This window comes from Anser brachyrhynchus (genome assembly GCF_964034855.1).
Source record: "Anser brachyrhynchus genome assembly, chromosome: 26".
Lineage (NCBI taxonomy): Eukaryota > Metazoa > Chordata > Aves > Anseriformes > Anatidae > Anser > Anser brachyrhynchus.
In genome coordinates, this window is record NC_137719.1 from 2,439,221 (window position 1) to 2,458,894 (window position 19,674).

The 19,674-nt window shown below is 65.2% G+C and overlaps 2 protein-coding genes across 7 annotated transcripts; one reads left to right on the forward strand and one right to left on the reverse strand.

The window, feature by feature from the left end:
* Positions 1–333: 333 nt before the first annotated feature.
* On the reverse strand, positions 334–9,351 carry LOC308182898 (STE20-like serine/threonine-protein kinase). 3 transcript variants are annotated; one of them, XM_080568221.1, is made up of 18 exons: positions 8,257–9,351; positions 6,942–7,106; positions 6,784–6,832; positions 6,463–6,612; positions 6,300–6,372; positions 5,780–5,974; positions 5,141–5,222; positions 4,943–5,053; positions 2,920–4,848; positions 2,673–2,809; positions 2,403–2,526; positions 1,952–2,131; positions 1,736–1,865; positions 1,504–1,628; positions 1,244–1,426; positions 1,035–1,160; positions 840–953; positions 334–714 (listed from the first exon to the last, which is right to left on the reverse strand). In XM_080568221.1, exons 1-18 carry the CDS (start codon positions 8,401–8,403, stop codon positions 607–609), a joined length of 4,128 nt encoding a protein of 1,375 aa, XP_080424347.1. In that variant the 5' UTR covers positions 8,404–9,351; the 3' UTR covers positions 334–606. The 3 variants fall into 3 exon arrangements, with proteins under 3 accessions (XP_080424347.1, XP_080424348.1, XP_080424346.1); XM_080568222.1 differs by having other exon boundaries at positions 2,920–3,075; positions 3,181–4,848; positions 4,943–5,222; XM_080568220.1 differs by having other exon boundaries at positions 4,943–5,222.
* Positions 9,352–11,110: 1,759 nt separating this feature from the next.
* ARID5A (AT-rich interaction domain 5A) lies at positions 11,111–17,798 on the forward strand. Of its 4 annotated transcripts, none has more exons than XM_080568231.1 (7): positions 11,111–12,024; positions 14,119–14,305; positions 14,950–15,118; positions 15,223–15,275; positions 15,347–15,444; positions 15,537–15,759; positions 15,899–17,798. In XM_080568231.1, the coding sequence occupies exons 2-7, from the start codon at positions 14,150–14,152 to the stop codon at positions 17,189–17,191; spliced, it is 1,992 nt and encodes a 663-aa protein (XP_080424357.1). In that variant the 5' UTR covers positions 11,111–12,024; positions 14,119–14,149; the 3' UTR covers positions 17,192–17,798. The 4 variants fall into 4 exon arrangements, with proteins under 4 accessions (XP_080424357.1, XP_080424358.1, XP_080424355.1 ...); XM_080568232.1 differs by having other exon boundaries at positions 11,118–12,024; positions 15,537–15,684; XM_080568229.1 differs by lacking the exon at positions 11,111–12,024 and adding an exon at positions 13,542–13,627.
* Positions 17,799–19,674: the final 1,876 nt, after the last annotated feature.

Sequence of the window (19,674 nt, forward strand, 5' to 3'; positions counted from 1 at the left end):
AAGTCTGGTGGAGGAATGAGAGAGCGGCTGGGGGGCACCTGTTGGCCAGCTGAGCTCAGCCCGCCACAGCAAGGGAAATGGTTGGGAGAGGAAATCATTGGGATGGGGAATTTGGGGGATAAGATGTTCTCGTTAGAATGGGAAACCAGCGGCAGGAAGGGAAAGCATCATTGGAATGGGAAATCATCGCTGGGATGGGAAATTGCTGGGATGGGAAATCACCGTGATGGGAAATTGCTTTTGGGGGTGGTGGTGTTGGGGATGGTGGTGATGGGGACGCTGGCAGCTCACAGCACAGGCAGGAGATTTTTAGTAAAATAATGACAAACAGGGACTTTGTTAAAGGCTGTATTTCCTCGAGGGGTAACCAGCTGGCAGGAGGGCAACACCCCTGTATCGGTGGCTTTGGGGTCAGGGGGGTGACTTCCCTGAGGGGCTTTGGGGCCGTTCTGGCTGCATGGAAGGGACCGAGGAGGGCTTGAACTCTCCCACGCCTGCCGCCCCCGTGGTCTGTGCAGCACCTCAGCATCCTGGGGCAGCCTTTGGGGTCCTTCAGTCCCACCTCGCAGAGGACGCCTGCCTCTCCCCGAAACCCCCGGTGTAGTGTCAGGAGGGGAGGTGGAAGAAGCGGCTGGTCCTGCTGCCGCCGTGGGTGCCGTGCAGCTCTCCGTGCCGCTGCGCCGGCAGCGCGTTCCCCAGCTCCTCCTCCAGCATCTGTGGGACAGAAGCAGCATTTCAGCGTCCCAGCCCCGGGTGGTGGGGAAGGCAGCCCTCCGTCAGACTCCCAGGGATGGGGTGAACGGGCTCAGGATGCTGCGGGTGTGGGGGGAACCGCTCACCTCCTTGCGAGCAGCCAGCCGCTGCTTCCACTCGCTGAGCTCCATGGCGTGCTCCTCGTCCAGCCGGCCCAGCTGCCGCCTCTCCTGCTCCTCCAGCAGCTTCATCTTCTCCCTCTGGGAGAGGCGAGGTGGCAAGGGGAAGGGATTTGCCCAGGGAGAGGTAGCGGGAGGCGCGGGAAGGCTGCTCCCCGGTACCTGCATCTGCTCCAGCTCCACCAAGCTCTCGGCCTGCTGCCGCTGCAGCTGCTGCAGCTCCTGCGCCTGCTGCTCCTGCTGCCGCCGCACCTCCGCCTGCTGCCGCCTCTCCTCCTGCTGCAGGAACTGTGGGGGGACAGCCCCCGTCACGCTGCCCGTCCCCAGCCCTCCCCGGGCTTCATCCCCCCTGTGTCCCAGGCAGCCCCCACCTGCTTGGCCAGCTCTCTCTGCTCGGCCCCGTTGCCCTGGCTCTTCAGGTTGCCCTTGAAGAGGGCCAGGCGCGTTTTGGCGTCGCAGCGCTGGCTTTTCAGCAGCTGGGCCCGCTCCTGGGCCTGCTGGCTCCTCAGCTCCTCCAGCGAGAGCTGGTGGAAGCGGTGCGCCCGCTCCGTGTCCTGTGCGAGGACGGGGCGGTGGGGTGACCGAGGAGCCAGGGGGCAGGCGGGACGTGGCCGCCCGGCTCCGGCCTCACCTTCTCGTGGCGCCTGCGGAGCTGCTGCCGCTGCAGCGCGTGCTGCTCCGTCACCTGCTGCCTGAAGAGCTGGTACTTCTCCTGCAGGTGCCCCTGCTCCATGCTCCACACCACCGCCTCGCGGGCTGCCGGGCGAGAGCACAGCGCCGTGACCACGACCCACCCCAGCCTCCAACCCCCCCAGCTCCCCTCCCCGGGACCCCTCCGCCTTCCTCCTCCCAGCCCCGTCCACCTCGTCGGAGGCTGTGGATCTTGCTGATGCACTCCCAGTCGATGGACGTCATCTTCTTCTTGTGCTCCTGGACCACCTTCTGCAGTGCCGCGTTGAGCTCCTGCTGCTGCTGCTGCAGGAACCGCTGCTCCTGCGGCCACCCAAAGCAGACGGTCCCCAGTGGCACGTGTCCTGGTGGCACAGCCAGGGGGGGACAGCGCCGTCCCAGACCCTCACCTCCTTCCCATCGCCCTTCAGCTCCTGCAGCCTCCTCCTGCAGTCCTTCTCCTGGAGGGCCTTGAGGCGCTTGGCCTCGTCGCGCAGCCTGGCCGTGTACTTGAGCTCCTGGCACTCCTTCAGCTGCCGGTGGCGCCGCTCCCAGCTCCCCACCTCCCGGTCGTAGTACTCCTTCTTGCTCTGCCACGCAGGGGCAGGGGAAGGGTTAACGGGGGCTGCGGTGACACCCGGGCAGGGTGTCACGGAGCAGGCAGAGTCCCCTCCAAAAAGTGACCTGTGCATTGTGTCAGTGGGGCTGGGGCAACTGGGGACGTGGCCACCAAACTAACTGACACCCCCCCCCCCCCCAAAAGCATCTCCCGCAGTGGGACCCGAGCACCTCCCTGCACGGGCTGGGGGCTGTGCACCCCTCTCTGACCTTGTAGTCGCACCCAGCCCCTGTCCCCGTTACCGTCATCTCCTGCTCGATGTGGCGGAACATCTGCTCCCGCTGCTGGTGGAACCTCTGCTCCAGCTGGCTCTGCGCCCGCTGCTCCTCCTTCTGCAGCACCCGCAGCTCGCGGAGCTCCTGGCGCCTAAAGGGGGGGGCGAGCTGGGGCGGGAGGGGGCCGCAAGCCTGGAAGAGGCCCCCCCTGCCCCAGCCCCAGCCTCCCTCCTTCATCCTTCGCCCCTCATCCTCCCCAGCAGAAACCCCGAGGTCCGTGCTGCTGGCACCACTCACCGAGCCGAGCGCGTCTTCTCGTCCCTCGGCCCGGCCCTGCTGGCCGTCCTGGCGGTCGTCACGCTCACCTCCTCGCCGTCCACCACGAACCTGCGGGTTTTCCTCACCGTCCTTCGCAGCAAGGGGGGCTCCTGAGGCTGGGGGCAACGGTGGGAGCTCAGCTGACCCCCAAGTCGGGCAAACCTAATGTGGAGCCCGTGCAAAGGGGGGGCAGCTCTGTGGGTCACGTCACCTGCAAGCTGCTCACCTGCTGGGCTTCCCCGACGGAGGGAGAGGGCTGCGATGTCACGGGGAGGGTGCTCAGACCTTGTACGACCGCAGGGTTTTCAATGGGAGGTGGCTCTTCTCCTTGCTTTGATGTGACGGATGGGTCCGGTGCGTCCCCTTCCCACGCTGCCTGCACCTGGGCAGAGGAGTGGACAAGAGCAGCAAAGCTCGAGGTGTTCGTGGCCTCTGGGTGTGCTCCAAGGGGCTCTGGCACAGCTCCGTGACTCTCCAAGGTGCCCACCTCCTCTTCGGGTCCATCCCTCAAAGGCCCTCCAGGAGCTGGAGCGAGCTGTGCCCCATCTCCGAGCCGTGCCCCATCTCCGAGCTCTCCATCGTCCCCATCATGTCCCCTCCAGCCGTTCCCATTAGCATCCCCTGGCGTGTTGTCTCTGGGGCTGTTCTCTGCTTTCTCTTCCGCTTCTTTAAGCGCCGCCGGGATCTCCGCACTGGATGAATCCCCTGCTGCATTCTGGGCTCCCTCACCGACAGGTCCCCCTCTTGCAGGGGCTGCTTCCAGCTCCTCTCCCGCCGGCATCGGCTCGGCCAGGCTGGCTGCATCCCCCGCTGCGTTGGGGTCTCCAGCCAAACGCCCTTCCCCAACGTCATCTTCCAGTTGGGCTTCTGCCGGCACCGGGGCTTCACCAGGAGAAGTTTCCACTGGAGTTTCATCATTGTTGGTGGCTTTATCCTCCTCCCTCCCCACCTCCTGCCTAACCAGGGCCGAGGAGCCAGCGATGGGCTCGCACTCGGCTGAGTTTTTCTCCCGCTCGTTCCTCTCTCCATCCTCTCCCCGACCAGTCGGGGGCTCCTGCCCCCCCTCGAGCACTTCTGACCCCACAGCTTCCTCCTCCATCGCACGGGGCACCAATGATGCCCCCTCCTGCAGCACCCTTTCCCCCTCTGTTTTGGTGTCCTCAGGCTCCCCATCACCTCCAGGTCCCGTGGGTGCCCTCTCTGCTCCGTCCCCGTCCTTCCCAGGGCCACCTCCAGCCCCGATGGAGCCAGCCTCAACTTTCGGACCTCGCAAGGTCGCCGTGACCCAGCACTGATGCTCTGCGAGCTTCTTGAAGCTCCGGGCTTTGGTCCCCAAGGGCCACAGGTCCAGGGCTGCCACCAGCTGGGAGCCGCCCCACGGTTGCTGCTCGGTGTGGGCGCCAGCCCAGCCCAGGCGCTGCTTCGTCCTCCGTCCTCCTGGGTCCTCACCCAGCACCCCCACGGCCGAGCCTCCGCACTGGTCCCCATCAGCTCCACCTGGGGGCCTGGGCAGGACCGGAGAGCTACGAGCAGCAGCATCACTTGATTCCTTTTTCTCATCAGTTTTGGGGGGTGAAACGGGGCTCAGCGGGGCTGCGAGCTGTCCCTCCGCAGGCGTTTCATCCACAGGTGCTGTATCGGTGTGTTGGCTTCCCTCCTCAGCCTCGGGTCCAAGCCGCAGTTCTTGCGTTTCAGGAAGGTCTCCCTCCTGGCTTCGCCCCGGGGGGGGCTCAGCGGGGGTGCAGGGTGTCCCCAGAGGGACACTCCCCTCCTGCTGGCATCCCTGGATGTCTCCTCCTGCCTCCGCCGTCCCTTGGGGCGCACCCAGCGCCATCCGCTCCAAGCTGCTCGCCTCCCCCCCGTGCTGCTCCTGAGCCGTTTCTTGGGACTTGACCCCCCCGAAGAGCGACCTGCGCCGCATCAGCTTGAGGAATTCGGACGGCTTCCTCGAGGGGAGCCTCAGGGAGCCCGTGGGCATGGGCGAGGATTTCCTCCTCGCTGGCTTCAAGTCGCCGGACGCTGTCTTGCTCCTGGGCACTATCTCCGTCCGGATGGGGGGCTCCTCGCCGAGCCCCCCCGCTGGGGCTGGGGGCTGATGCTCCAGGGGCCCCCTCGGGGATGGGGGGCAGGAGGAGCCTCCATGCTCCTGGACAGGCTGCGGGATGGACAATGGCAGGGAGGTGAGGTGAAGGTGATGGAAAGGGGAGCTGTCCCCTGCACCCACGGCGCGTTGGCCGCTACTCACGCACCGAGGGGACCGGAGCTTCCTCTTCATCCTCTTCCTCCAGCACGTCTGCCCGGGCCTCAGCCACCAGCTCTCGCAGCGGCCGCTTGTCGGAGACGCCCGCCACGAAGGGATGCTGAGAAGGAGCCAGAGACAAGCAGGGATGGGGCTGGGGGCCACCACCGGGGACAGGCAGGGAAGGGACGGGACGGGGGCCACCCACCTGCAGCAGCTGCGTGGCCGACCAGCGCGCCTCGGGGCTCTTCTCCAAGGATTTCCTCAGGAAGTCCTTAAAGTCTTCGGACCTGTGGGACGGTCCCCGTGAGCACAGGGAGGGGTGCTCCCGGCCATGGTCCCCAGGGGACTCGGGGGGGTGTTGGACACCTTGGCAGAAGGTCCCCAGCCTGGTGCTGCCCACCCATGTCACCTGCCGCGGGTCACGGCGGTGCGATGGGAACCCCCTGGTGCTGTGTCGTGGAGGAACCACAACCAACATCACCCGTCAGTCCACGACCCCGTCCTGCCCGCCCCTGCCTTGGGGTCCCCATGGGACAGCTTCTCCCAGCACCACCAGCACTGGGGGGGTCGGTGACGAGTGACGGGACCTGAGGGCATGGCCGTGTGTGGCACCAGGGGAGGGTTGGATCGGGCGTCAGGAGGAATTTCTTCACGGGGAGGGCGGTCGAGCTTTGGAAGGGGCTGCGGGGGGAGTGGTGGGGTCCCTGCAGGTATCTGGGAGCTGTGGACGTGGCACTAGGGGACACGGGACAGTGATGGGGCTCAGGTCAGGTTGGTGAGCTCGAAGGTCTTCTCCGTGCCAGGCGACCCCAGGGGGCTCACCACGCGCTGCGTGGGGACTCACCACCTCTTGGGGTGACGCAGGGTGGGTGGCTGGGACTTGGCGATCTTCAGCAGCACCCGCAGGGGGTTCAGCTCGTGGTGGGGGGGCTCCATCTCGGCCATCTCGATCAGCGTGATGCCCAGGGACCAGATGTCGGCCTTGTAGCCGTAGGGGTTCTCCTTGGACGTCTCACACTGCACCACCTCCGGGGCCATCCTGCGCACAGGAGCGAGGGGAAGGGGCCAAGCCTGCCCGTGCTGGAGCTGGCGCCTCCTTTTGAAACCAGCCCCGGGCTCCTTCCCCTCGGAGATCTGACCTCTGACACCCCCAGCACCACCCCGGGGGGCTGTCACCCACCAGCAGCCCCACTCCCCTCCGTGCTCTTGAGAAACCCAGCCTGGGACCGGCGCTGGGTCTGGCCGAGATGCTCCAGGGGTTGCAGCAGGAGCGAAGCTGGTGGTGAGCAGCCACAGAAGGCGCAGGATGCTCGGGACACCCCAAAACCCCACCATCCCCCCTGGGATTTCCACCCTGCACCTACCAGTACGGGGTGCCAATGAAGGACGCCCGGCGCTGGATGGTGCTGGAGTTTTTAGCAGAGACGCCGAAATCGGCTGCAGCGCAGAAAGCGGGGCTTAGAGGGGACCCTCGGGGCAGAAACCACCCCAGGGGGGGTCCTGTCCTCGCGTCCCCCCGGGGCTCACCCAGCTTGATGTCCCCATCGAGGGTGAGCAGGACATTGCCGGCCTTCACGTCGCGGTGGATGATCTTGCAGCCGTGCAGGTACTGCAGCGCCAGCAGCAGCTGCTTGCACGCCGCTCGGATCTGCTCCTCCGTCAGCCCCTTCTCCAGCTCTGCCGGCAGCAAAAATGAACCCCGCCACTAATGAAACATGCCCCCCCTCCCGGCTGCACCCTGACCCTTCCTGCAGGTCCCACACCTGCCTCAAAATACCTCAAAATTTGCCAATCCCCCTTCCCACCCCTCCGACAGCCGCGCTTGTAACCCCGAGAGCGTTTATTTACCCAAAATCGCTGCATCCACGGCCCCGCCGGGACAAAACTCCACCAAGATCTGCGGGAAAGAGCTGAGTTTTCCACCTAAAATCTGCAAGCGTGCCCTCGCCAGCCCCAAACCCCCATCCCCGAGGACGCTTCGCCCCTGCCGTGTCCCCGCCGCTCACCCAGAGCCGCCCGTCCCAGTAGAGCGCGTCCAGGAGCTTGGTGATGTTGGGGTGGTCGCAGCCCGCCAGGATCTCGATCTCCACCGCGTAATCCTCCAGCTCCTCCTCGCTCGGCGTCTCGATCACCTTCGCCGCCGCCAGCGCCCCTGTCGCCTTGTTTTGTGCCTGGGGGAGAGGTTTTCCGCCTGCCCGACAGCACTGGGGGGGCACTGGGAGCGTATCCGGGGGCTCTGGGCGCTGCTGGAGGGCACTGGGGGGGAGCTGGGGGTCTCTCGGTGGCAATGGAGGGCACCGGGAGGTGCAGAAAGTGCTGGGGGGCGTTGGGGAGCTCTAGGGAGCGCTCTGGGGGGCTCGAGGCAGTACTGGGGGGCACAGGGTTTGTATGCAAGCTGTTAGTACTGGGGGATACTGGGAGGGCTCTGGGAAGCGCTGGGGGGCACTGGGATTGTATTACGAGGTGCCGGACAGCACTGGGGGGGGCGCTGGGGGGGGTCTCGGTGGTACTGGGTGGCACTGGAAGGGACCTGGGGGTCTCTAGGTACCAGTGGGGGACACTGGGAGGTTATCGAGGGTCTGTAGGCAGCACTGGGAGGCACTGGGATTGTACTGTGAGGTACTGGGAGGCACTGGGGGGCACTGGGGGACCCTGCAGGTTTAAGGGGGCATCTCAGCACTGCAGCCCACCCCAGCAGCAGCCTGCATGGGTTTGGGGCCGGGGGAAGAGGGGGATTTGCCCCATCCCTGCTGCATGGCGCCCACCCCAGGTCACCCGGTGCTACAAGGAGGCATTCGGCCACCCCCCCCCCCCCCCAAAAAAAAAAGAGCCGGTGCCGAAGGGAAGGGGATGGTTTAGAAGCGGGGCCGTTGTGCACCCCCAGCCCTGGTGCCGGAAGGCGGCTGCTGCTGCTTTGGGGCCGGAGAGCAGCAAATCGGGTTTCCTGCCTCTGCACCGCGGTGGCAGCGATGGTGCAGGAGGAAAACATCCCTGCTGCGCCCCACCGCTGGAACGGGGGCGGCGAGCGGTGGCCCGTGGGGACCCAAAATGGGGCTCCCCCCACGCCAGGAGGCGTGGATGGGGCTGCACTGAGCCAACGCTCAGGGACCTGCACCCTGCCACCCCCTGCTAGAAATCTGGGGCCATTTCGAAGGTTTCTGGCTTGCTGCATGATGGCGATGGGCTCCGCGCTTGATGGAGCACGGAGGATGAAAAAGAAGAAGAAGAAAAAGAAAAGAAGAAGAAAAAGAGAAGAAAAAAGCGCGTTTCCAGAATCCTCGGGGACCGGCGGTGGTTTTTGGCTGCTCGTTTCCCCCCTACCTTGAAGACCTTGCCGAAGGCCCCGTCGCCCAGCTCGCCCAGCACCAGCCAGGCCTCCTCGGGGTCGACGTCCCGCTTGACATGCTCGCACCGCCTCGGCTTCTTCTTCTCCGGACCCAAGCGGAAAAGCCTCCGGAGGAAAGCCATGGGGCTGGGGGCTCAGGGGTGGCCGGCGGCCACCCCCATGCGTGGGGCCGGGGCTCGCCCCGGGGGTCTCGGGCTCCCCTGCGAGGCGCCGTGGCAGCCCGCGCTCTTCCTGCCCCGCTCAGGAAGCGGCCTCGCGGAGGGCGCAGGATGTGCGGAGGCTGCAGGCGGAGGCTGAGCGGCGGAGGCCGTAGAGAAGAAGCTGCGCTGCCCCAGGGTGGGGGTTCGGGGTGTGTAGGGGCACCCAAGGGTGCTGCCTGCACCCGCCCCCCCCCTGCAGACACCCCGCTCCTTTGGGGGCTCCGTGTCCCCCCCGTGCGCGGCGGCTCCATCGCCACGCAGCAGGTGCGCACGCATCCAGGTGCTCGTGCCGACGGGTCCCCTTGTCCCCAAGCGTTTTGGGGACATTAAAAGCAGGTTTGCTGCTCTGACAACAATCCCCCCCCCTCACCGAGCAGGGTGGGTTCGGGGCGCCCACCCAGGGCCGTGGAGATGGGATGGAGCCACCGGGAGCCCCCCGGGTCAGGGGCACAGAATTGGCCGGGCAGGGCTGAAACAGTGCCCAGAGGGGTGGGGCAGCCCTACACGGCCCCATGGGGGTTTCCTCGGGCCCCCCGGTGCTAATTGGTTTTAATCAATTAATTGCCGTCGTTAATCACGGTGTCATTAGTTACCCGGGGAGGTTTCATCGGGTTGTGCTCCCCACGCGTACCGGACTGCTCCGTGCCCACACGCCCGGTGGCTTTGGCCCCGGGGAGGTGACCGTGGGGGGTGGACAGCTCGGGGGGGCCCCAGGGCCACAACAAACCCGCTGGCGGCCGCTTACACCCCAAGGGGGTGTGGGCGCATCCCCCTCACCCCCCCCCCCGACCTATTTGTACCCCCAGGCAAAAGCTTTTCCTTCCCAGAGGAAAAGCCAGCAGCCAGGCTTCCACTTTGCACTTCTGATTTTCCATTTCCTTTTTTTTCCTTCCTTTCACTTCCCTTTTTTCTCTTTTTCCCATTTTTCCTGTTTTTTTCCCCTTTTTTCTTTTTCCCTTTTTCCTTTTTTCCCTTCTTTCTTTCCCCCTTTCCCTTTTTTGCCCTTTTCCCTTTTTTCCTTCCTTTTTCCCTTTCCCCTTTTCCCTTTCTCCCCTTTGCACTTCCCCCCTTTTTTCTTTGTCCCATTTTCCTTTTTTCCCTTCTTTTTCCCCTTTCTCTCTTTCTCTCTCTCTCTTTCTCTCTCTCTTTCTCTCTTTCTTTCTTTCTTTCTTTCTTTCTTTCTTTCTTTCTTTCTTTCTTTCTTTCTTTCTTTCTTTCTTTCTTTCTTTCTTTCTTTCTTTCTTTCTTTCTTTCTTTTTCCCCTTTCTCTTCTTCCCCCCCCTTTTCTTTCTTTCTTTCTCTTTCTTTCTCTTTCTTTGTTTCTTTGTTTCTTTCTTTCTTCCCTTTCCTCTTCTTCCCCCCCCTTTTCTTCCTTTCTTCCTTTCTTCCTTTTCCTTTTCCTTTTCCTTTTCTCTCCCCTTTCCCTTTTTCCTTTTTTCCTTTTTTCCTTTTTTCCTTTTCCCTATTTTTTCCCTTTTCCACTTCTTTCCCTTTTCTCCTTTTCACCTCTTTTACCTTATTTCCTTTCCTTTTTTTTTTTTCTTTTTCTCCTTTTTCCCTTCTTACCCCCCCCCCTTTCCCCTTATTTCCCTCCCCTATATCCCCAGCAGACCGTGGCAGGACCCCGGGGTGCTGTGCCCAGGGCTGACCCCCAGCACCTCTCAGCACCCCGCGACCCCAGCGCTGCCTCGACCCCTCCCCAGCCGCTCGCTGCTTCCCCCGAGCAGGGCGGTAAAAACCCAAACCCACTGGGGGGAGATTTTCCCTCGCGGGCTGGCCCCCACCGGGGGGGCTCACCCTTACATTCGGTGTTTCCCAGCCTGACGCCGGCCCCTGGCGGCACATTTGTCGCTCCCAAACCCTTTGCGGGTCCCAGGAGGCTTCGCACAAGGGGAAACTGAGGCACGGGGCTGGCAACGCGATGCGGGGCCCTGACCTCCTCCCGATAACCCCCCCCCTCCACACACACATGAATAGAAACCGGAGCCGGGAATAGAAAGCAGAGGTTTGGGGTTTTTTAGCTCTTTTTCGCCGTAACACACCGTATTATTGGGGTAATTTTGCTGCCCCAACTTCCTGCCGCGGTCGGGGCGATGCCGCCCGGATCTGCCCCGGCATCGCCGCGTCCCAGCGGGGCTCAGCACCGGGGGGTCCCGGGGGGGGGGGCAGCGTGGGGGCGAGGTGCTCCGGCTGCGACACGGCGGGGGGTTGGGGGGGGGGCTTTAAATTCCCCATCCCAGCAATGAGCGTTCACCCCGGGAATAAAAATAACAACAACTTTTATTCCAATGGCACAGGCTGGGGGCTGCGGGGTGGGGGGAACCAGGGCCGGGGGGGCCACACTTGTCCCCCCCCTCCCCCCCCCCCAATTTCTCCCCTCTTGGTGAATCTCACGGGAGGCCCCTCGCGAGCAGAGGGGGGGGACGAGGGATGGCTTTCGCTCTGACTGCTGCTGAGTCAAGCCCAAGCGGGAGCGTTCCTGGAACGAAAGGGTTAATGTCACACCCCAAAGCCCCCCCCCCCCCCCCGGTCCCCCCCCTTTCCCTCCCCCCGGGCTCAGCCCGCTTCTCCCTCTCCCCCCACCCCACTGCCTTTTGGGGTGTATCAGTCCCCCCCGGCTGTCCCCTGCCCAGCGGCTCCTTTGCCCCTTTCCTAGCCCAAGGTGTGGGGGGGGGGGGGCAGGAGCGAAACGTCCCCGTCCCCCTCGACCCCCCCCCCGGTTCTGCTTTTTCTGGCTGTTTGGCCCCAAATGAGTCACCGGGGGATTTTTATTTTTTTTTTCGGGGCTCTTTCACAACCCGGCGGGGGGGGATTCTCGGCCGGGATGCCGAGGGGTTGAGCACCCATGGGTGCTCCCGCAGCTCCCATGGGTGCTCCAGCAGCCCCCCCCGGCCCCTGTTTGCAGGTGGCGGGACCACGGCACCCGGGCTGGGGACCAGGGACAAGGCACGGTCCCTCTTGGTGGCACGGAGCCGCCGTCCCTGGAAAGCAGCACCCAGCACCGGAGCGGTGCCGGGGGCTCACTCCCGCTTTACCGGACGGTCCCAGCTCCGGGGGTGCAGGGGGGGGGACACGCACCGGTGGCTCGGTCCCCATTTCCAGCCCCAGAGGGACACCGGGCAGGGACAACGCACCGGTGCCAACTCACAGCCGACACACCGAGCCGGGGGTGCGAAGCCACCCGGGGAGCGGGGGGGGTACGAGGGCCACGCACCCACCGGCACCCAGGGCACGGGGACCCGGCCCCGGTGATGTCCCCAATGCCCCGGGAGCATCACCGGGACTGGGGCTGGGGGGGCTGGAGCCGGAAAGTCCGGCACAGTCATACAGCAAGGTGCCGGCTGCCGGTTGGCGAGAGCCCCGAAAAGCCCGTCCGTTCCGGTAAGGAAAGAGTCAATCGCACACGCAGAGCCACACACGCCACTTCCCTGAGTGGGGATGAGTCATCCTCAGCCCTTCATCCCCGTCCCAGTAACACCAGCAGCCCCACAGCGCTCTTCCTCCGGCCGCCCATGAGCCGCTCGGCCTTCGCCTCCTGAACCGGTGAGTGCCGGGGGGCACCGGGCTGGGGGGGGGGGGGGGCACCGCACGGCCCCCGCCCCACGGGCACGCTGCGTGGGGCCGAACACCAGTGGGCTCCGGGCACGGGGTCCCGGCGATGAGCCCGGAGCGAACCCAACGGCACCGAGCCCCCCACTTTTTGGGGGCTGCCCCCCCCGCCTTGTTTTGGCGAGGGGCTGGGGCTGGGGTGGCGGCGGGCGCGCGGCAGCGGTGGGCGCAGGGTGGCAGCGGGCCCGCGGTGACTTCACGCGTTACTCACCCGCCTGGCACCGGGCCCGCGCTATTCCCGGCCGTGACGCCCCCGGCGTTCGCCCCGGCCGCCGCCGGTCACCGGGAATTTGGGGGAGCGTGGCGGGATCACGGGAGCATCCCGCAGGCCTTCGACCGGGGAGCGCGGTGCCGCGGGGGGCACCGGAGTTTGTTTGTCTCAAACTTTCCTGCTTTGCTACAGCGCAGCTTTCCCGCGCCCGTTTTCTTCTTTGCCCCCAAAGTGGCGGCTTTTTGCCCCAAAAGCCCCCGGCCCCCCCTGCGCTCGGGGCAGCCGCGCGCCGGTTTCCTGCTTTTTTCGCAGAAAGGGAGGAAATCGCGTCAGCCCCGCCGCGCTCGCAGTGCCGGGAACCGGGCGTGAGCCGGGAAATCACAGCCGGGGCCCGGGCTGTGCACGCGCACGTTCACGCGTGTTTCTGCGTGTGCACGCGCGTGGCTGCGCGCACCCCACACGGGCACAGCGTGTGCCCCGCGGCACCCACACGTGAGCACTGGCACGCACATGGGTGCGCTCAGCTGGACCCGCATGCACACGCTTCTCCTCACACGCACACGCCTAAACTCACACGTACACGTCTGTACTCACACGCATGTGTCTGTACTCACACGCACACACCTATATTCACACGCACACCTATACTCACACACACCTATACTCACATGCACACACCTATGCTCATATGCACACGCCTCTACTCACATGCACACACCTATACCCACGTGCACACGCCTATACTCACACACACACGCCTATACTCACGCACACACACCCACACGCACACACCTATACTTACACACACACATGTCAGTGCATACCTGCACATGTGAGCACGCTGGCACATGTGTGCCCAGCCTGGCACACGCGTGTACAGCCCCTGGGCACGCGCCCAGCTGCACCCGCACCCACCCACCGCGATGCACGACCCACCTGCACACGCCCGCCTGAACACACGCGCGTGCACGCACACACACACACGTGTTCACACACACACGTGTTCACACACGCACTGAACACGCCTGCACACGTGTGCACACGCACGAAGCCGCGCGCACACGCACATGCACCTCCCCCATGCACACGCGTGCACAAACATTCACCCCCACGCACCCCCTTGCACACGCGTGTTCCCCGCGCCCCCCCTCCCGCGCACGCACGGGCGGCAGGACTACAACCCCCAGCGTCCCTTTCGCCAGCGGGGACGAGCAGCGCGGCCGCCCAATCGGCGGCGGGGGCGTGGATGCGCCGCCCAATCGGCGGCGGGGGCGTGGCGGCACCGCCCAATAGGCGGGCAGTCACATGGCGCGGCGGCGGCGGCGGGTGAGCGGCACCGGCACCGGGACCCCCCCCACCCCGGGACCCCCCCCCTCGGGGCTGCGCCCCCCGAGCTCGGAGTATTCGGGGTGGCCGCCCCTTCCCCCCACCCCCTCAACCCCTCCACCGCCTTTTTAAAATTTTTTTAACCATTTTCGGAGGGTTTTCCCCCAAAAGTTGGCGCTGGGCAGGGAGGGGCAGGGAGGGGCAGGCGGGGGGGGGCAAAATTGATTATTTTTTTGGGGGGGAGGGGTGTGAAAGAAGTGGGGGGGGGGAGAGAGACCCCGGTGGGCGACCCCCTGGTGCGAAGCATCCCGCTTCCTCCTTATTTGGGTGGGGAGCGCGAATTTGGGGGGATCTTGCCCTTTTTCCCCATATTTGGGGGGGGGGGGGGGGAGGGAGCAGCGACGATTTGGGGAGGGGGGGGAGTGGCGATCTGGGGGGGATCTTGCCCATTTTCCCCATTTCTCACCTTTTCCCCCCCCCCCTCTCGGCAGGGCTCACCGTGAGGGCGCCGCCGCTCCCCGCATGGAGGACAGCCGGGAGCAGCCCCCCGGCCCCGCCGAGCCCCCCGCCACCCTACAGAGCCCGGGGGCCACGCCGCCGCCCCCCGCCCCGCAGCAGCCGCCCCCCGTTTCGGGGCAGACCCCCGGGCACGAGCCTCCCGCGCCGGCCTCCGACGGGGTGAGAAAGCGAGGAGGAAGAGGAGGAGGGCGCGGTTCCCAGTTTTGGGGGGAAAAAGAGCAAAATTGGGGTGCCGGCGCAAAGCCCGATGGAGGCGGGGGGGCCCCGGGGGTGTGGGTCCGGCGGGTTTTAGGGTTTGTGGCCCCGCGGCCGCGCCGCTCCCCGGCGGCCTCTGTTTAAAAACGAGCCTCGAAATAGTTCGGCCGTTGAAACGCCGCGGCTGTCACAAGCGGTTAATAGAATAGAAAGAAGAAGAAAAAGTACTTTGGGAGCCGAGCAGCTGCTTTGCCCAAAAATAGCAACAAGTTTTATAACTCCGGAAAATGTAGAACAAACAAACGAGAAACGTTTTTAGCTGAGAAAGGAGGCGGGGGGGTAAGGGGGGTGGGGGGGGGGACGGAGCAAGAATTTCTGCCCTTCTGTTTTCCTGGAAGCCGGTCCTCGTGTTCTCGCGCGGCTCCAGCGCTTTGACCAACTTGGCCGCCTGCCCGGGCTGCCGAGTAACGGACGGAGAGCTCAGAAAATGCCCCCGGGCTGCAAAGGGGGGTTGGGGGGGCTCCTGCCCTGCCTCAGTTTCCCCTCCAGGACCTTTCTGTGCCCCCCACCCCGGGGTGCGGGGTCCCTCCTGACCGCTGTGTCCCCAGGAGCCGCCGCTGCCCGAGGATGGCCCCGAGCGGCCGAAGGCGTCCGAGGAGGACGCGGTGGCCAGCGGGGAGAAGGAGGAGGAGGAGGCCTTCCTCGTCAGCCTCTACAAGTTCATGAAGGACCGGCACACGCCTATCGAGAGGATCCCCCACCTCGGCTTCAAGCAGAGTACGGCCCCCACGGGGCAGGGGGGAGCCTTTTTGGGGGATTGAGGGCTCGGAGCGGGGCCGGCGGGCGCTGCGCCCTGCTGACGCCTTCTCCTCTCTTCCCAGTTAACCTCTGGAAGATTTACAAGGCGGTGGAGAAGCTGGGGGCCTACGAGCTGGTAAGCGGCTGGGGAGCACCCACGGGGGCCGTCCGGGGGTTTGGGCAGGGGTTAACCCGTCCCCACTGCAGGTAACGGGGCGACGGCTCTGGAAGAACGTCTACGATGAACTCGGGGGCAGCCCCGGCAGCACCAGCGCGGCCACTTGCACCCGGCGCCACTACGAGAGGTAGGGGGGCAGCGGCCCCGCTCCGTGCCTCAGTTTCCCCTCCCTGGGATTCGTCCGAGGCCGGCGCTCACGGCCGCCTGCTCGCCCCGCAGGCTGGTCCTCCCGTACGTGCGGCACCTCAAGGGCGAGGACGACAAGCCGCTGCCCCCCAGCAAGCCCCGCAAGCAGTACAAGGTCTCCAAGGGCGCCGAGACGGGCGAGAAGAGCAGGAGGAGCAAGAAGGAGAAGGGCCGGGAGCAGGTGTGCAGCCCCATGGGGCTGGGATGGAGCGTGGGAGCAGCCCCCAACCCCCCGGAGACTTTTCCTCCATCCCAGGCACGTGGGAGGACGTGGAAGAGCTGGGGCAGGAGGAGAGCAGAGGACTGAGCCTCCGGCAGTGGAGGACACCGGGGGGGAACCCAGTGGGGTGGGCGGGGGGCCCAGCACCCCCACCCCAACTTCCCTTTGGTTGCAGATGCCGCCGGAGAAGGCGAAGCCTGAGGCTGTGGCCACCCCTGGAGGCAGCAAGGAGGAGCCGGCGGAGGCCCCGGAGCGAGGCCGACCGGCCGAAGGACGCGCCAGCCCCGCGGCCCCAGCCCCGAGCCCCTCAGCGGGGTGTGCGGGCACCTGCAGAGCGCACACGGAAGCCTACAAACGCCTCTTCTCCAGCTTTTACTCCAAAGGCAACCACCCCATCATGTCCCCGCTGGCCAAGAAGAAGCTGCTGGCCCAGGTGAGCAAGGCCGAGTCCTTGCACTGCCACAAGCGCCACTGCCCAGAGGGCCGGCGGGGGGCGAGCGACGCTCACCCCAGCACAAGCCCCGAGCCCCCCCGGCCAGCAGAGGAGCGGAGGAGCCCGGAGCCTCCTGGATTTAAGGATCCATCCCGAGGCGGCAGGAGCGAGGCGGGATCCGTCCCCAGCGCCTCCCCCGGGGGGAGAGACAGCCAGCCCTACCCCAGAGCCGAGGAGGGGGGCCCCGCGCCCGCCGTCTTCACCGGCTACTTCCACGCCTACCACAACAAGGTGCTGAAGCCCGTGAGCTGCCACCCCCTCGGGGGCTACTTCTCCAGCTTGAAGGATTTTTTGGAGCCGCAGCCGGAGGACACGGAGCAGCCCCAAGACCTGCGGAGCAAAGCGGGGCAAGCGTGGAGCGGGGAGGGCCCGCGGGCGGCCGCTTTCACCGCCGTTAAATCCTGCCGGGTGCCCCCCGGGGCCGGCTTCGCGCCACCGACGCAGAGCCCCGCGGTGCCGGGGGGCAAGCGGAGCCGCGAGGACGAGGCTTTCGGCCCCGGCAAGAAGCTGCGGGCTGTGTCCCCCTTCGTCAAGGAGCCCGAGGGCAGGGACAAGGGCGCTGGCTCGCCCAGGGGCCAGCAGGTGCTGGCCAAGCCCAAAGCCATCGTGCCCGGTCCCGGCTACGCCGCCCCGCTGCCCGCCGTGCCTCCAGCCCCGGACGTTTACAAGGGAGCGATGCTGCGGTTCCCGGTGAGCTTCGCCAACCCGCTGGAGCACCTCAAAACCCCGGCGGCGCCGCTGATGCCGTCCCTCTCCGTCAACCCCTTCGTCATCCCTGCTTTCCCCAGCCCTTTGATAGCCGCCTCCACGCAGCCCTCCGACCTGTGCCGGCCGCTGGCGACCGGCCCCGGGCACTACCCCACGTCCTACGAGAGCTCGCTGCAGCACCGGCTCTACCCCGTGGCGACGTGGCACAGCCAGCCCACCTACGCCACCCCGCACGCATCGGCCTTCCACCGCAATGCCAAGCTGTAGGGTTTTCGCCCCGATCCGGACCGGCCTCGGCCTCGCAGACAGGTGGCCGCGGGGGTGCCGCGGTGGCCGGAGCCCATCGCCGCTTCAGAGCCGCCGCGTCCCGCGGCAGAGACGAGCTGAGCTGGACCGTGTCGTTTTTAACTTCTGATCTTAGAGCTGTTTGTATCTGCCATCGTTCGCCGGTGACTTAACTTCCAATATCACAAGGTTATATATATATTATATATATATAAAAAAAGGGAGCAAAGCGAGCTGCAGGTTTCTAGTTTGTTAGAGAGGCCGTGCCCCGTGCAGTTTCACGTGGCCAACGCCGAGAGGAGGCAGAGCCAAGCGGTGGCTCTCCGCCATCTCACCAGGATGCTCTGTAACTCCCTGGGCACACGGCCCCTGCTCACTCCTAGGAAGCAATGCAATTTTATTTTTAAACGACGTTGCCTTGAGCAGGGGGTTCCTGAGGTTGGTCAGGGGCTCGGGACCGCGGCAAAAGCATCCGTGAGAAGCGCGCCGGCCGCTCCGCTCGCTGCCGCCACGCACCTCCAACAGCCCAAGGGGCTGAGCCGGTGGCAGAAGGCAGCATCCCAAAATAAAACTGGCTGGATGGTCCCAACCTGGCGGTGTTTGGGGTGTCCTTGATTTCTGGGATTTTCGGGGCGGGGTTGGGGGGGGGACCAGCCTCACCCTTGCAGGTGTTTCGCAAGCTGTGGGGAACAGGCTGAGACCTACCTGCGGGGCTTCCCCCGTCCCGTGGGGAAGGAGGGGTTTTCCTGCATTGTTTTTGGCAGCTTTTTGCCAGCCCCGGGGAATCTCAGCTTTGTCCTGGAGCATCCGTGTGCCCGGCTGCAGGTGCCGTAGGGCTGAGGGCAGCGCAGTGATGGCCCCACAGGGAGGCCTCCTGGCTCCGAAGCGCTCCTGCGTGGCTGAGAACATCTGGGAGGGGACAGATGGACAGCCAGGCAGGCAGGCAGGCAGCACCTTGGACATGAGCTGGGGAAGAGAGGAGCACGCTGGTGGTGGCCAGATGGCCCAGGACAACTCCAGAGGAAGGAGCAAACCCGCACAGACCTGCACAGCACATCTCCAGCTGCTTTCTGCCTCTGGGAGCTCCCGATGAGCCATTGCAAACGACCTGAACTCTTCACGGGGCCCTCAGGACTCATTTCTCGTGTGCCGGCCACTCCCCACGAGAGCGGCTGCTGACTGCGATCCTGGCGCCTTGCTGTGAGCCGGGGAAAGGGCGGCGAGACGGTGGCACGTGCTCATCCCCAGCGAGGGTAACGGCTTCGGGTGGAGAAACGGAGCAGCAGCAGTAAATCGGCTTTGAAGGACCACTTCCGCTGCTTCCACAGAAAGCAGAAAAAGAGCTCAAGTTATCCCCAAGCAGTGCTGGTCACTGGGACGCCTTTAGGGTTAAGACTTGGTGAGAGGAGTCGTCATCACTGCTGAAACAGGGAGCAGCTTTCTGCAGCATCGTGGAGCCAGCCAGTTCTGGGTCCTCCAGCCTGGGCGTCAGACACACGCTGCTGGCTGCCCCGGCACTCCTTGTGCCCCAAGCGTTGCCACCAAAACGCGTACAGCTCGGTGAGCCCCAGGGCTCGAGTGCTCCCTCAGAGCTGCCGCACTCCCTCTGCGCCTGGGAGCGAGGGCACCGGAGCGAAATGGGAGACGCCCCCCACCCCTCAGCCTCACTGCAGCAGGGAAATTGTGACGTGAAGCCTAGGAAAGAGCTGGGCTGCTCGAAAACACGGCAGGGCGGCAGCTGACCAAGCTTTCAGGAGCCGTGCACACACTTCTGTCCGTAGGTCTCTCAGTTGAAGTTCGTCCAGGTTGCGTTTTGCCCCGATCCATCCCCAGGGGGACTGGCAGAGCTGCGCCCCGTGGCCACCCCTCACCCGCAGCAGGTCTCGGTGTCCCTCGCGCAGCCGCGGTGCAGGAAGCGAGCCGAGACCCAGCCGGTCCCCGCTTGGTGCTGGCTCCCGTCGGAAAGGTCCCCGTGCTTTTTGGGAGGTGCAAGGCCACCTGGGGAAGAGGAAAAACAGGAGGAGGTGGCGCATTTTGCACCTCGCGGCATCCAGTCCCCTTTTTAACCAAAGCGAGCCCCCGACTCGGTGCAGGTAGCAGCGGTTAGCAGCAGGGCTCGGAGCAGGACCAGGGTAAAGTCAGGAGAGCAACGGGTCCGCAGCCACCTGCTCAGCTGGGCGCTGCCTGGCCTCCCAGTTACAACCCCGAGGATATTTGGATACAACCTCCCCCGGCAGAGGCTTTGCCTGGACTGAACCCGGATGGCTGGCAAAGTAAAACCTTGCCAACTTCTCCGCAAAACCCCGGGGAAAAGAGGTGAGGTGAGGCAGGCCCTGGGTGCAGCAGGGCTTGGGAGAGCGGCCCAGTGAAAGGGCAAAGCTCACGATCATTGCTCAGCACCCTCAAGACCTCTACTCACCAGCATTGGGGCGCGAAGTCCAGTGCACAAAAGGCTGTGGCGAGGC